Genomic DNA, 14113 nt, shown 5'->3' with positions numbered 1-14113 from the left:
TTCACCATAAAACTCATTAGTTATATAGAGAGTAACCCAGTTACTTATAAACACATGCAAAATCTCTTAGTTTCTTAATATTGGCTTCATGCTCTCAACATCAATTTCTAAGAATCAAAGTGTTTTTTTTTTTCACGAAGCACTTACATTTTTATTTAAAAGAATTTAGGTCTTATAATGAAGAATGAAGTGGTTACTAGAAAAGCATATTTCCAAATGGGTGTATCTTGGTTTTAATCTAAAACCCATGACATTTCGGACTTCTATCTCAAGTATGCAACACAAACTACGGGCAACTACCAACCAAGGACATTAGTGGGGCACTCATAATCCTTTGCCATAACTTTTTTACACTTTAGTCACTGGGTGCAGTCACTGCTAAATTTTATTTTCTTTACCAGACCTCTGAAGGAAGAGAAAGGAAAGAAAAAAAGATTAGATTTGATAAATTTTGTGTCAGAAAGTTTGTGGGTACTGACTGATCTGCATTGATGTGGTGAGCTCGAGTATTTATTGTACTTATTTACTGGATGATCATCAGTGATGAATCTGATCATGATGATGAATGATGCAGATTGATTCACATTTTGTAATTTTCACTAAACGCCGCAATTTCTTCCTCTTATCTTATTATCTTATTGAGAGAGATGGGAGGAAAGTGGTCAACATGGTACAACGCTCACAGAGAGAGAGAGCATCAAGCATGGGCTTGGGACTTGCGTGTTGGAGTCTACGTAATAACTTTATACATTGGTATTGCTACGTATTATGTACTACTATATGTGGCGCCGTGTGTATATATAATCATCATGTGTGCACTTCAATTTACTGCCTCAGTTCTCTGCGTGGGAAGAAACTGTAGAACAAACGACAGAATGGACAACGAAACAATACAAACCGGCAACAAAATTGAGCATTACATATTTATATTTCAAACTCAAATTTAGCCCTTAAGATACAATTATCTTCCGAGTTTGAGGATAGTGGCGTCACTAATCAAGCTCACTTTTGTAATGTGACACATGTACTATTTAAGTCAAATTTGATTGTTAAACTAGGTATTTTTAACTTTTGAGGAGATTTAGAAGTTTGTTATTTTCACGTTTTGTCTTCAATCAGAATTTCTTGTAAGCCTATATATTGTTGTGGTAGGTGTTAATCTTGTTACTTGTGCATTTAGGATTGTTATCTTTTGTATTATTTTATTATAATTTAGAGAGTTTGTCTCTTACTTTTTGATAGTTTTGAGTTTTTAATTTTTAAAATTAATGTCTGATAGTCATATAGTACTACGGTTTAGTGATATTCCTTTTCACTTGTAAGTGAGAGATCCTATTAGGTTCGATTCTCGCTAAAAACGAATTTGAATTACATGATTGCTAGTCCATTGTGAGGCTTAGTCTACCCCATGCTTTTTAGTGTAGATAATATCGTTTATTAAAAAAAAAATAACGTAGTCCTTGAATCACCACTCTCGATAAATTAAAGTCTTTTTTTAAGGACGTCCTTAAACTTATAAAAAAATTGTTAATTTATTCTTAATATTAGAAATGAAGTTATTTTATCTATTTTTTCATACAATTTATTTCATGTGACTTGCATGTGATACACTCTTGAGAATTGTTGGGTAGTTTTTATAAGGACTTATTTAAAAAATAATAATAATAATGTATTTAAATTGTCATTTAGAGTTGTAATATATCTAACGGTCTTATGGGCGAGAAAATAATGTATTATCTTCTGAAGAGTCTTACATGCAAGACATGTAACTTAAAATGTTAAAAAACTAGAGAGAATATCTTTGAATCTAATAGTATAGATAAGATTTATATGTTTTATGAGTTGAGGACCTATTTTTTTTCAAGAAAAAGTAAATTAGAGACTTAATTTTTCATTCATATAATAACTGAGGGACCAAATCGAGAGTTGACATGTTAATCCACTTTTCTTTGTACTTATCTTACTGTAACAAGCGATGCATACGAAGAAGGGCATATCCAATCCTTCACATTCAAGTTAAATAAACCTCCTCTATCTCCTTTCACATGAAAACTTTGTATATCTTCACTACAAAGTTTATAACGATGCCTTTCAACTCAGGCAATCAATCAAGACGACGACATCTGCAAAGAATCATGCACTGCAACATCGGATAACAGTAACATCACTTTCTATAAAAGATTCGTGTATTTCAAGAAAGCGGATGAACATGAATTGGCTGCTAGCAAATTAACAAGCAGGTTTCATACTATTTGAATTTGGAACTACATGCATGCACCTCAATTATTTGATTTGTTTTATTTTTTATAATTAACAGTTTGTTAAGACTTTATGGGGTTGTACATCTGTAATATCGATTCTCACACCGTATAAATAACGTGTAGGTACAAACATTTTCAACTTTGGAATAGTAAGCCAGAAATTTCAACGTAAAGATTATATGGACAATATTGTTTTAATCATCCGTGATGAAAACTATTTAAGAATATTGTTGATTAGACATCCATAATATTTTACGTATGTTGAGTAATTATTCAATATAAAAAATGTATCATGCAATTAAATAATTGATTATCTTTGCATGCGATCCAACATCTTAGTGAAGAGGATGTTAGGTATTTAACTATATATTTAGGATTGGAAATTACCTATTTTTTAAAATTATTATGATAATTTCAAACTCTTCTTCTGTAATAAAATTTAATAAAATAAATAAATTTAATAGGATTTTGTTTTTCAACTCGTTGTCCCCAAGTTAAAATATTCCTTTTTCTGTTTGTGTAGTTTAGACTAATAATGTTACATAAAACAATCCATCTTAAAATTTAAGCTGTAATTGATTTGTAGTTTAGTTTTTTAAGAGTATTGCATTTGCACGAAAAATCATAGTTTAAATATATTTAGAGTAAATTAATATATTATTTGTTAAAAAAAATAAATTTTAAGTGATAATATTCTTTTATCAAATTAGAACCAAAATCAAAATAAAATAATTGCTCCATTAAAAAAAATTCAAAAAAATTCATTTTTTTGGTCAAAGAGATCATTATAGAATCAAAACAGGTGGATCGTTGGATGAAATTCTATTTTTTGGTCAGAAAGAGGATCTCTTCCAACAAGGTCATTAAATCAAGTGATCCGGGACTTGAAAATTTCATTAAACGGCCAAAAATTATTATAGTTTTTGAGAAATCAAAATAAATGGATCGTTGGATGAAATTTTAAAGGTTCGAATCACTTGATCCGATGATATTGGTGAAAAATATCTAGAGAGGATCTCTTTCCATTACGTAATGCATATAAAGCAATTGGAGCTATGGGGGCCACCGCTCTCTGTCATACGAAGCAGCCCATAAACTGAAGACTGTAGTTCTGCAGCTGCAGCCTCACCGTGATGGGGTTAGAATATTTCGTTATTAGGTTATTACATCCCCAATTGGAACCCAGACGTACGCTAAGCGCGTGGTGTAGCGCTGTGTCTTATTCGCATGGATGGATTGGGAACTTGGAGCATGATGGGTTGGTGAGGGGTCCACTTGATGGGCCCAACATTTTACTGGCCAGCCCACGTGAAACCCAAAAGCTTGAACGGTTTTGTTTTGTTTTTTTTTTCTATTTATTTTTCGTGGTCCTCTTTGTTGTCTTATTTCACTCATAGACTGTTTATAACCAGATTTTTTTTTAATTTTCAATTAAACCTAACATCATATACGTAGTTTATAAATTACCCCTAGACTCTAGGAGTTCCAAAAAAAAAAAATTAAACAAAAAATATATATATTTAATATCTTAAATGACTTAAACTGCTGATAAAACATAATAAATTTTAAAAATTTGGTCAAAATAACTTATTCCGAATAGCAAAACAATGTGTTGGACTCGTGCTGCTATTATCTTTGAAACATCAAGTTACTGGCCCGAATGGGACAACGGAGCCCAAATTGTAGAGCATTTTTTGTTGCCAATTTCCGACATGCAATTCATCTTCACTCTATTCCGGACTAGTTTGAGATTGTAGTTTTTTCAAAAAAAAGTAATTTATTGAAAAATTTAAAACATCAAATGTGTTTGGTAAAATAAAAATTAAAATAAAATAAAAAACACTTTTTTAAAAGATTGTTGCCAATGACAATAGGAAAGTATAGAAAATCAGAACCATGATCTACCATGCTTCTAAAAAAAAAATTTATTTTTTTATTTTTTTAAAGCATAGTGATCAATGCTTATTTAATGAAATTTTCTAATGGCAAATATACACTTACATATTTTTAAAATTACAATCTTTGCATCTACATTATTCTCTTGGACAATTATATATCACATTAAATACCCTCTCTTTTTTAGTCCTTTAACATATTCACACCAATTTATATAAAAATTTACCAAATACTCTGACACTAGTTTTTGTTATAAGGACTTTTACAAAAAAAAAAAAAAAAGTTCACCAAACACTAACACAACTTTATTTTACACATGTTTATTCCCACAGCAGAACATAATCATTTTTTTTTAATTATTTTTAAATAGAGCAATATCAAACTTTATTTTACACATGTTTATTCCCACAGCAGAACATAATCATTTTTTTTTAATTATTTTTAAATAGAGCAATATCAAACTAGCCCTTTATCTCTCGATTTGCATCAATTTTATTTCAAACTTGACAAGTGAAGTTTTGCAAGAAGTGATAGATTCCATTAAAACACGAGAACACAATTACAAAGACTATCGTATAAGTACATTCTTAAATGACCAATATATTGATCTAAAAACAAATGCATACTAAAATACATAAAAGTAAACTGCTAATGGAAGAGTGAGACTGAGGGTATGAGAGTAATAATAGCTACTCAGCCTTATGTGAAAGTATATACAGCTTTTTCATTGACCATCAGCTACGCAAAATAATTTTGAAAATAAATAAAATGGTCATACACAGTATACTACATACATGCATGAACAGTAATATGTACAGAAATGTATTTTTGCTCACCACTATGAATTCTAGTGTGTGTTTACTATATACAACTAGTGTGGATTTTGTAAAATTACATTATATTGTGATAGAGAACAAATTATCTCTTTACCATTTTTCAGATAATAAATTTTTTTTGTTAATAGATATTTTTAAAATTATTATTTTTATATCAATTTAATGTATAAGTAACTATAGTTAAATAATAGACCCGTGACAATTCTATAAAATAGTGCTGAGCATCCCCCAACATTCATGACGTGAGAAAAATTTCATGTGCCGATCTCTTCATAGTATACACCCTTCGTCCAACCCTTCTCTTGTCGACGTTCACAGTTAAACAATGACGGTCGGGGTTCTGCACGCATGGACGAAGAACCCAGAAGAAGGGTTCCAGTGTGCGTTTCCATGGCGTCCAACAGTCGCACAAGCGGTGACATTTGTCTTCACGTGGTGACGCTATTAAGAGGTGTCCCGTCCACTTAGCCAGCCCGCTATTGTGGACCATGTGATGCGATGCGATGTGATGCGATGGGCGCAATCTATTTATTACTTTTGAGGAAAATAAGATTTAATACTGAATTCACAATCTAAGGACACGAATTAGACTGCTACGCATGCTTATATACAGGGAGTTGAATTGTCTGTCCTTCCTTTTACATACTCTTTTTATGCCGTTCTATATTTTGTGGTCACGGTTAAACCACGTTAACATTTTATATTAATTTTTTTATCAAAATAATAAGATAAAAAATAATGGGAATATAAAATGTTAACATAGCTCAACCATGACCACAAAAATATGAAGGCATGAGGAGGGTATGAGATGGGAATGGCAGACAATCCAAGTCCTATATACAGAATCTAATAACTAAAACATACTATTAATTAAGGTTGTTAAACTGGAATGTAAAGCAGCGATCATACCCTATCCTTTCTGAACAGATGAACAATTTGCTTATTTAAGTGAAAAGGATAATATTTGAAGTGAAAAGATTCCTCTTTTATATGATGTGAAATTTTATTTTTACTATGTGCGTCTAATTTTCAAGTCTAGCACGTAAATACGAATTGAATGACGTGGAACACATGTGGTTGTTTAGCTTCAGGGCCGGCCCTGAGAAAATGGGGGCCCTAGGCGAGCCTTCGAGTGGGGGCCCTAAAGTTCTTTGACACCCAACTCATTGTACATTTATATGTATAAGAAAATATTTTGCTAAATACATGAAAAAGTTCACTTCTACATCAAAAATCATTAGAATTCATATCCAAAAAAGAAAGATATGCAAACATTACTTAAATATTACTCGTCTCGTGTTTTTAGACGCAAATGTATTAATTAAGTTTATATAACTAAAATTCAATATTCTGTAAACAACAAATTGACAAAGAAACAAACTAAAATTCAAATTTTACCTACTACCCAACACAAAAGTTTGATACAAATGACACAACACAAAACGAGGCGCATAAAAAATACAGTAAAATTCAACATCGAAACTTCGAATTATCTTGAACCAAAACTAGTTAGGAAGCAAAAGTAACCAACCTTGTTAAGTGCACCCATAATCCATTTATCTTCTTGAAGGGATTTAACCACTTTATTAAGTGCATCCACAAGTTTGAATACTCTGATTTCGCATAAACAATATGCATTAAAATAAACAAATCATAAACCCTAGAATCGAAAATCCTAATTATATTTACAAACACATCACTCACAAATTAAATTATAAAAAAAGAAGCAGAAGAGAAGAGAAGCATTGATCGGGTACCTGACCTCTGTAAGTGGAGTGGGAAAGAACCAATTCGCAAGCGCAGACTTGCTACCAGTATGCTGTGCGTTAAATTCCCAAAAAAAAAAGTTGAATTGGTGCTGAAGTTTCACCCCACCCAAGACACTTTGTACGCCAAGTTTCAAGACAATTATGTGCTTTTATATTTAAATATTTTATTAAATTCAAACTCTAAAAATATATTTATATATGTTATATATATACACACATATTTAAAAAGAAATATTTTTGGGCCCCCACCCCACCCAAAACGCTGCACGGCAAGTTCCAAAAAAATATTTATAATTTCATATTTAGATATTTTACTCAAACTACAAAATTATATATATAAATATATATAGAAAAGTATGATTGGCACTTTAAAATTCTCATTATACATTCCAAACTTTCTATATTTAGAAAGAAAAGTACACTTGTGAAGAATGTATGATGAGATTTTTAGAGTGTCAATAGCACTTCCCTATATATAAAAAATAAATAAAAAATTGGGGGCCCCTCCCGAAGTGGGGGCCCTAGGCGGTCGCCTACTCGGGCTACCCTCAAGGCCGGCCCTGTTTAGCTTCATACATGAGACATATTGGTCTGATATCATAAAAAAAAAAGTTAAGATTCACCATGAAACCAATTGACATTAGTGAGTAACTTAATTATTTATAAACAAATACAATGTCCCTCATTTGCCAATGTGAAGTTCATATTCTTCACAATAATAAATAATTACTTTTAAAATGATAAATTAATAAATAGACGATTTTAGTCATAGTGCAACATTGTAGAACGAGACCAGAATTAGTAAAGTAGAATAAGAATTGTTTAATTAAAAGATTGCTAGTATTCCTCAAATCTCAATCCTCTTGATGATTACCCGAATTCTTTTACTTAAAATTTCTCAAATTACCACACCCGGCATTTTGTTTGAATGATCTGTTGTAGATAAATGCCTTGAATAATCGTTCATCATTAATAATTTGGTTGCTAATTGCATCAAAGCATTCTCCGAAAAAATGACTGAGACCAACGAGTTTAAAATACATTAATAGCATAGGTAAAATGTCTTATTAGACAAAAACATGATTTGAAGGACAACATCATCTGAATCACGTACTAATTAAGCAGGAATATTGTGTCGGTGTTCTTAGGATTCTTGTCACTATCGTATATACGTTTAATGTCACGTATCCCCGAACCTAGTTGTAGGCATGTACTTCCCTATAAAGTAGTAAAATGTTTAACAGCTACCACACATACTAGATTTATTCTCACGGACTGACCATTGTTAAACTTTACAATAATTAATAATCTAAATGCGTGACAGTAAAATTACATTTGATCCTTCTTCAAAAATGCTTATTCAAAAAACGCTTTTAGGAACAAGAAACTCTTTTAAATTTGTTGTCAAACACAAATATAAACGCTTTTGGCTGTAAAAAATACATGTGGTAAAATTGACATTCGCAGGTGTGCTGTGGTTAATAAATGAAGATACTAAGTGATTGGCAAGGAGAAGAAGATAAGTATCGAAGGACAACGACATAGTACTGGCCAAAGAGAATTTTCGATGTTTAAATTAGCAAAGTATATTTAGATGCCACGTGGACAGTGGTTGGTTAGTGATAATTAGTGGTGATTAGTAATTAACAATTACTTGTAAAAGAGAGTAATTAGTGGTTTTCCTTTTACAGAGGTGAAGTTGGAGGACTTCGCGGAGCTCGCCAATGCGGAATTGAAGATGTTTAATGTGGTTGTGTTCTTGTTCATGATTGGTCTCCAAGCTGGAGGAAGTCTCTTATTGAGTGGCCCTCAATTTAGGGTTAGTTCAAGTATAATATTCAATAATTTCGTACTCAATCATATATGGTACAAACAAACTCGGCAAAAACATCCACGATCTCAAACTTGTGCATGAACACTTGGCCCTCTTCGATTAAGATTCCTGCTTTCTTCGTCTACTCTCCTCAAAGAAAAAGTTAATGTTTTGAGCAAAGTTGAGCATCGGTTATTAGACTATAAAAAAAATCTAATGCAACAGAGAGGGTAACCCAATTAAATTAGGAGAAATTGGAATCCAGTCCTAGCTGGTTACCAATACTCTATGATTTATTGAATTTCAGTTTCTGATCAAGATCCTTGTTTACCAATGCTCTATGATTGAAACTTTGTGAATAGTAAAATGTTGATGTGTACAAAATCCGTAGACCTTAATCAGAAACGAAAATTTAACAAGATTTCAATCAAATAATTCTATCAACTAAAGACTGAATACGAAGTGTTCCATTAAATTATTTAAAAGATGCGTGGCTCTACGAATGGTGGGTCCCTTGGAGAAAAAGCGAGAATTATAAGATGGGCAAAGTACTATATTTTTAAGTGTTTTGTTTAATATCGTAATATATATCCGTTGTTAAAATATGTTAAGCAGTTGTCGACTCCAGAACTGTCTGCCCACTTCCACAACACCTGTCTGCCCACTTCCACAACACCTTGCTCGAAAAAGGTTAAAAACTTGCATGTAAAATAATAATCCTGGAATCAAATGGAATATAATGACCGATTTGATCAATTGTTTAATGTCATCGATAATCCAAATATATATATAAAGATGAAGGTGGGGAACATTATTGAGTTAATATTAATTCTCTAATCATTCTTGGTCATCACATGTTACAAAGTATAGGGATATTCACATACACATGTTACTTAAGCTGCAAAAATATCATAATTTTATTTTCTTGGCGCTCATTGATTGTAAAGTTTGACCGAGTATTCTTATTGTGGACAGAAGGACTCCAGATTTCTGTTGACGAATCAAGAAAAATTGGTTGGAGCGTTTTTGAGGTTGGCTTGCAAAAAGGGTTTTTGTTGTGCAAAAGTTGGAGAAACATAAAAGAAAAATGGTTTTGCTCGACTGGAAGTACTACTTGACCTTCTTTTTCCATCTCATGTTCCTCTTCCACCTTTCTTTTTCTTTTGAAGTTTTAGGATTGCCTGGTTGGTTGGTCTGCGTTACCGTCATATATACTTCATCAAAGAAACCATTTTGTTTCGTCAATTGAAACAACTGCAGATTAGCGGTGTAACATAGGTTTGGTAACCCGGCCGAACCCAACGTGAGCTTTAACTCGATTAGGCGAGTTAAAAATAGGTCAAAACTGGTCCAAAAAAAAAGAAAAAAAAAAGCCAACCAACTCAAACGCGATCATTTTCCAAGTTGAGTTTAGGTTTAACTCTTGCATGCCCCAAAGATAACCAGAACAGAACTCAATTTATAGCCAGATTAGGGTTTAAGACAAATTGACTGCAACAATATGCTCTTCATATGCACTCATGTTAAATTCACTTAATTTAAATTAATTACTGTAGACCATTACTCGAGTAAAAGAAAGATATACTCACTGTACATATATTCAACCCGTTTCATAGAAAAAAGAAAGAAAGAAAGAATGTATATAATTAGGGCTGTATTACTAATAGTATGTTGTTTTAGGTTTTATTTTAATCACTTGTTTTAAGTAGTTGTTAGGCTTCTAAACCCAAACCTTGCAAGGAAGTAAGATGGGAGATTTGGGCCTTATCATTGAGTTGGTTCTGTGCTCAACTCGAATGGTAGTCTTGACTAATCAGATTCAGATTAGGGCCTTATATCCATTGATGTCCCTTCAATAGTTAAGGCTTCTCATAAACATGCAAACAAATATCTTTCCCTGTAAGGACTATATAATTTATCAAAGCACAAAACCCTCTAAGCACTGCACCGTCAAACATGTAGTGCACTTGTAAAATATTGTTCCAGCCTGATGAATAATAGTATAATACAACACGCTAAAGAAAAAAAGTGATAAAAATCAAGGAAACCCAGATGGGAAGCCAAAAAGCTTGAAAACAAATTGATGTGGAGGGTAACAAACTGAAACTGCTGCAAATATTGAGGTCAATGCAGTTCATGCTTTTGTTTCCTATTCCATTCTGTTCGTGCTCGTATTATCTCCACCTTATCGGCCTGCATCCGAAGAAGGTGTGTGTATTCTAGGTCTGGTCTACGATTGATGGAGTTGTTCTTGAAGTTGGAGTCATCAGCCAAACTTGATGTTGTACTTGTTAGGGACTCTAGCAAATTTGATTGCCTACATTCACGTCTATACTCCAATGTCATGCTTGTGAGATCATAATCTCCTAACACATTGATGGGCACACTCTGCTAAACCCAAATTAAGTGTGTTAGAAACACTCATTATGTATGTAACAAAGTAGTTAAGGTAAAGATGCAAAATGTTTTGTTGCCAAACTTTCTGTCTAGACTTCACACTAGGAATCTGAACCATTGATCAAGTGGGTTCTTGTTTGAATATGTGACCCAGATTCACAGTCTGACAACATAAGCTTTTGTTTGGCTAGGCAAGTTTCGCAAGAGAACATCATCCACTAGCTTGTGTTATTTAACTTATCTTTCGGTGATTTCAAGATTTGTGCATTAGGTTTAGTGAAATACCTCTAAAATCCATCCAATGTATTTCACATTGTTAACATGCTGGTTGGCATCCATGTCACTCCATCTTGGCTGGATTAATTGCAGGCAAAGGAGTTAATTAATATCAAAAATCTATTATACTAAACAATTAAAAAGGTCGTACCCAGTGCACAAGGCTCCCGCTTTACGCAGGGTCTGGGAGAGGTGAATGTCGGCTAGCCTTACCCTCATTTATGGAGAGGTTGCTCCCAATATTATACTAAACAATTATTGTATGAAATGAAATGTAAACTCAAAAGTTTGTTGACCTAATATTTCTACTTACTGCTTTTTTTTTTTTTTTGGTCAATTTTCTACTTACTGCTAGACCTGACGTGATCCTCTCTGCAGTATCGTCGTTGAGCTTGTCGATTTTCTCGCTATCATTTTTCTCTGTAGCAATTGCAAATCTGTTTAGGTAGAATGGTAACACCTCTTGCCTGACTTGATCAGGTATCTTGGACAGCCTTCTTGTCTCTCTGTTCATGATCACCCAGGTGCTGCATGAAGATAATGTACGAAATCAGGTGATTAGAAGATATTTAAACTTGGAATAAAACGTTAATATAATTGGTTCAATTACAGTAAGCAAAAGATCACAGACCTTGTAGCTCTGGTAATGATTTCTTGAGTTTGGTAGTCTCGGATAATCCAATCTCTTCGCATTCCGTTTTTGCCTGTTGCATCCACCCAAGTATCGATTTCGACCACATCTCCCCTGTCACATAGCATTTTTTGCACATCGGCCTGTGTGAGAGGTTTGAACTTGTACACATAAAGTTCAGTTAAGCTTAAAGTCATATGTCATATTTCTACAATACAGGCATATGAGTAATGTAGAGGAACCACATTTTCTCAAGTCCATTTTATCATTATTGGTCACATACCAGGAACTATATCTCTGTACTTGAATGTGAATCCGTGTGACAACCCAAATGAGCTTCCGGATGCTCATCTCACGAGTAGCCCCGAATCCATTTCCGGCAAGGCCGGAACTTGTCACATGATTTAGAGCTGTCTCCTGCCCCCATAAACCATACATATAAAGGTTACTAAGTTCAATGAAAGTACAATAAAGGTTACTAAATTCAATGAAAGTACAGTAAAGGTTACTAAGTTCAATGAAGGTGCATATAAAACCAAATAATTCATGATTAATATCTCCAAATTAATTAAGGACAAAACGTCATTATTTGTATAATAAGTAAACTTTTTGTTCCTTAAAGCAAAAACTAAAAAAAATGCACCTGGAGGAGATTCATTAGGGTTTCCATGGTGGCAGTTTTGTCAGGTCCAATCTCATACGACCTAATAATAAACGTCTGCCTATAAACAAACCTCTCCTCCACAAACTTTCCATGCAAAGAGGAATGAGGAGGTGAATCGCCGTCACCATTAATCAGCTCTATACTATTCTTGTTTCCAAATAATTTAGCCTCTGCCACATGAACACCATTGACCTTCCCATTGATTGTCTGCACGCTTCTAGGAGTTCCACCGGCACCGGCCCTCACCACAAAGTTTCCATTTTTTCTCGTGATCATTGCTACATGCCTTGAAGGATAACACCCTAATTTCGTCCCCGTCTCATTCTTCTTCCACACCTTGAACACGTCCCCAGGGAGGCGTAGCGTGGCGATATTATTACTTCTTGCTGCCATTGATGATTTGGGTTATCAGATATTTTGGAAACAAATAAACCCAACAAAGTTCAAGTTTGATAAAAGAGGGTGGCGAAGCTTTTAGCACGGTCTTGTGGAAGATCAAAGAAAAAATTGTCAGATATTAGTATTAGGTGCAACCATTAATTGAAAGGAATAGGATATTTAGTTATACAATTTAGGACAAAGAATCAAGCTAAAAAGGGAACATTTTGTCCTTGAAAGTTTTAGGTCAACCACTTCTATGGGTGGGGGAGAAATGGGCAAGTTTGCACCAGTGGCTTGCACGCTAATGTTTTGAATGGTGTTTTTGTGCATGTTTACAAGGGAGTTTTTAATAATATATTATTTGGACAATAGTAATTTTGGATTAATAAGTAACTCTACCACTAATCATGTTGTTTAATTTGGTCTTGCTATCATGATATGCTCTAAAAATGGTATGCCTCTAAATAATAAGCCTTTGAAATCGTTGTGTTGGTAATCTGTCTTCCAATTTTAGTCATGAAGAGTATTTGACTTTGATGGAGATGCTTTCGGTCAAGTAATAAAATTTTCACGTCAATAAAGCTCAATTGCAATAGTGATACAAGTTGGGCATCAAAACCCCAAATAAGAGTTAACCCAAAATATTGGGTAAGGTAAGGCTGCAATGGTGTAATTTTATTTTATTTTATTTTTTTTTGGAAATCCTGCAATGGTGTAATTGGACATCATATGTTGGTGCCTTTTGAGAGAAGGCTTCACTAAGCTTGTTGATTGTTGGACCTCCATGTGGGATAAATGAAAGCCTTCATGTTCACGTTTCTCATTTATGTATCAAGTTCAAATTAAGCATCCTCGAGGAGAAGCGATGGGTTCGCAGGAGAATACTTTGTTGTCCTTTAATTAGCTCCCAAGTTGTTGGTTTGATGTTTTTTTTTTTTTTTTTTTATGTCAAACGATAGATTTGTTAGATTATGAAGCCGACATGATTCGAATTCTCCGTGGTACAAAAACAACACTTATCTCCACCACTATGGTATAGAGTTGGTTTGATGTTTCAATCAAGTCTTTCCAACACCTCAAGATGGTTGAAGATAATGCCATGATGTTGAATAATGTCTAAAGATCATACGAGTGTGACCCATAAATGTAGCAAATTAGAGCCTTTGGTATTAGACCTAAAATTCATGGT

General features: G+C 33.4%; 1 protein-coding gene across 1 annotated transcript; it reads right to left on the bottom strand.

Annotated features, from left to right (window-relative positions):
• Positions 1-10537: 10537 nt before the first annotated feature.
• On the bottom strand, positions 10538-13086 carry LOC103437519 (palmitoyl-acyl carrier protein thioesterase, chloroplastic-like). Its single transcript, XM_070823666.1, has 6 exons — positions 12523-13086; positions 12163-12296; positions 11880-11993; positions 11598-11775; positions 11258-11326; positions 10538-10963 (listed from the first exon to the last, which is right to left on the bottom strand). Exons 1-6 carry the CDS (start codon positions 12934-12936, stop codon positions 10700-10702), a joined length of 1173 nt encoding a protein of 390 aa, XP_070679767.1. The 5' UTR covers positions 12937-13086; the 3' UTR covers positions 10538-10699.
• Positions 13087-14113: the final 1027 nt, after the last annotated feature.

This window comes from Malus domestica, chromosome 06 (genome assembly GCF_042453785.1).
Source record: "Malus domestica chromosome 06, GDT2T_hap1".
NCBI classification, from domain to species: Eukaryota; Viridiplantae; Streptophyta; class Magnoliopsida; order Rosales; family Rosaceae; genus Malus; species Malus domestica.
The sequence above is the reverse complement of the archived record's forward strand: the minus strand, read 5'-3'. Positions and strand labels throughout refer to the sequence as shown.

What these genes read in the sequence shown, in the direction of transcription:
- LOC103437519 (XM_070823666.1), bottom strand. Translation starts at nt 12,936, where the DNA reads ATGGCAGCAAGAAGTAATAATATCGCCACGCTACGCCTCCCTGGGGAC. An exon ending in CCCTAATGAATCTCCTCCAG is followed by an intron (nt 12,297 to 12,522) that starts GTGCATTTTTTT and finishes TTATGGGGGCAG; the next exon opens with GAGACAGCTCTAAATCATGT. An exon ending in ATCATTACCAGAGCTACAAG is followed by an intron (nt 11,776 to 11,879) that starts GTCTGTGATCTT and finishes ATCTTCATGCAG; the next exon opens with CACCTGGGTGATCATGAACA.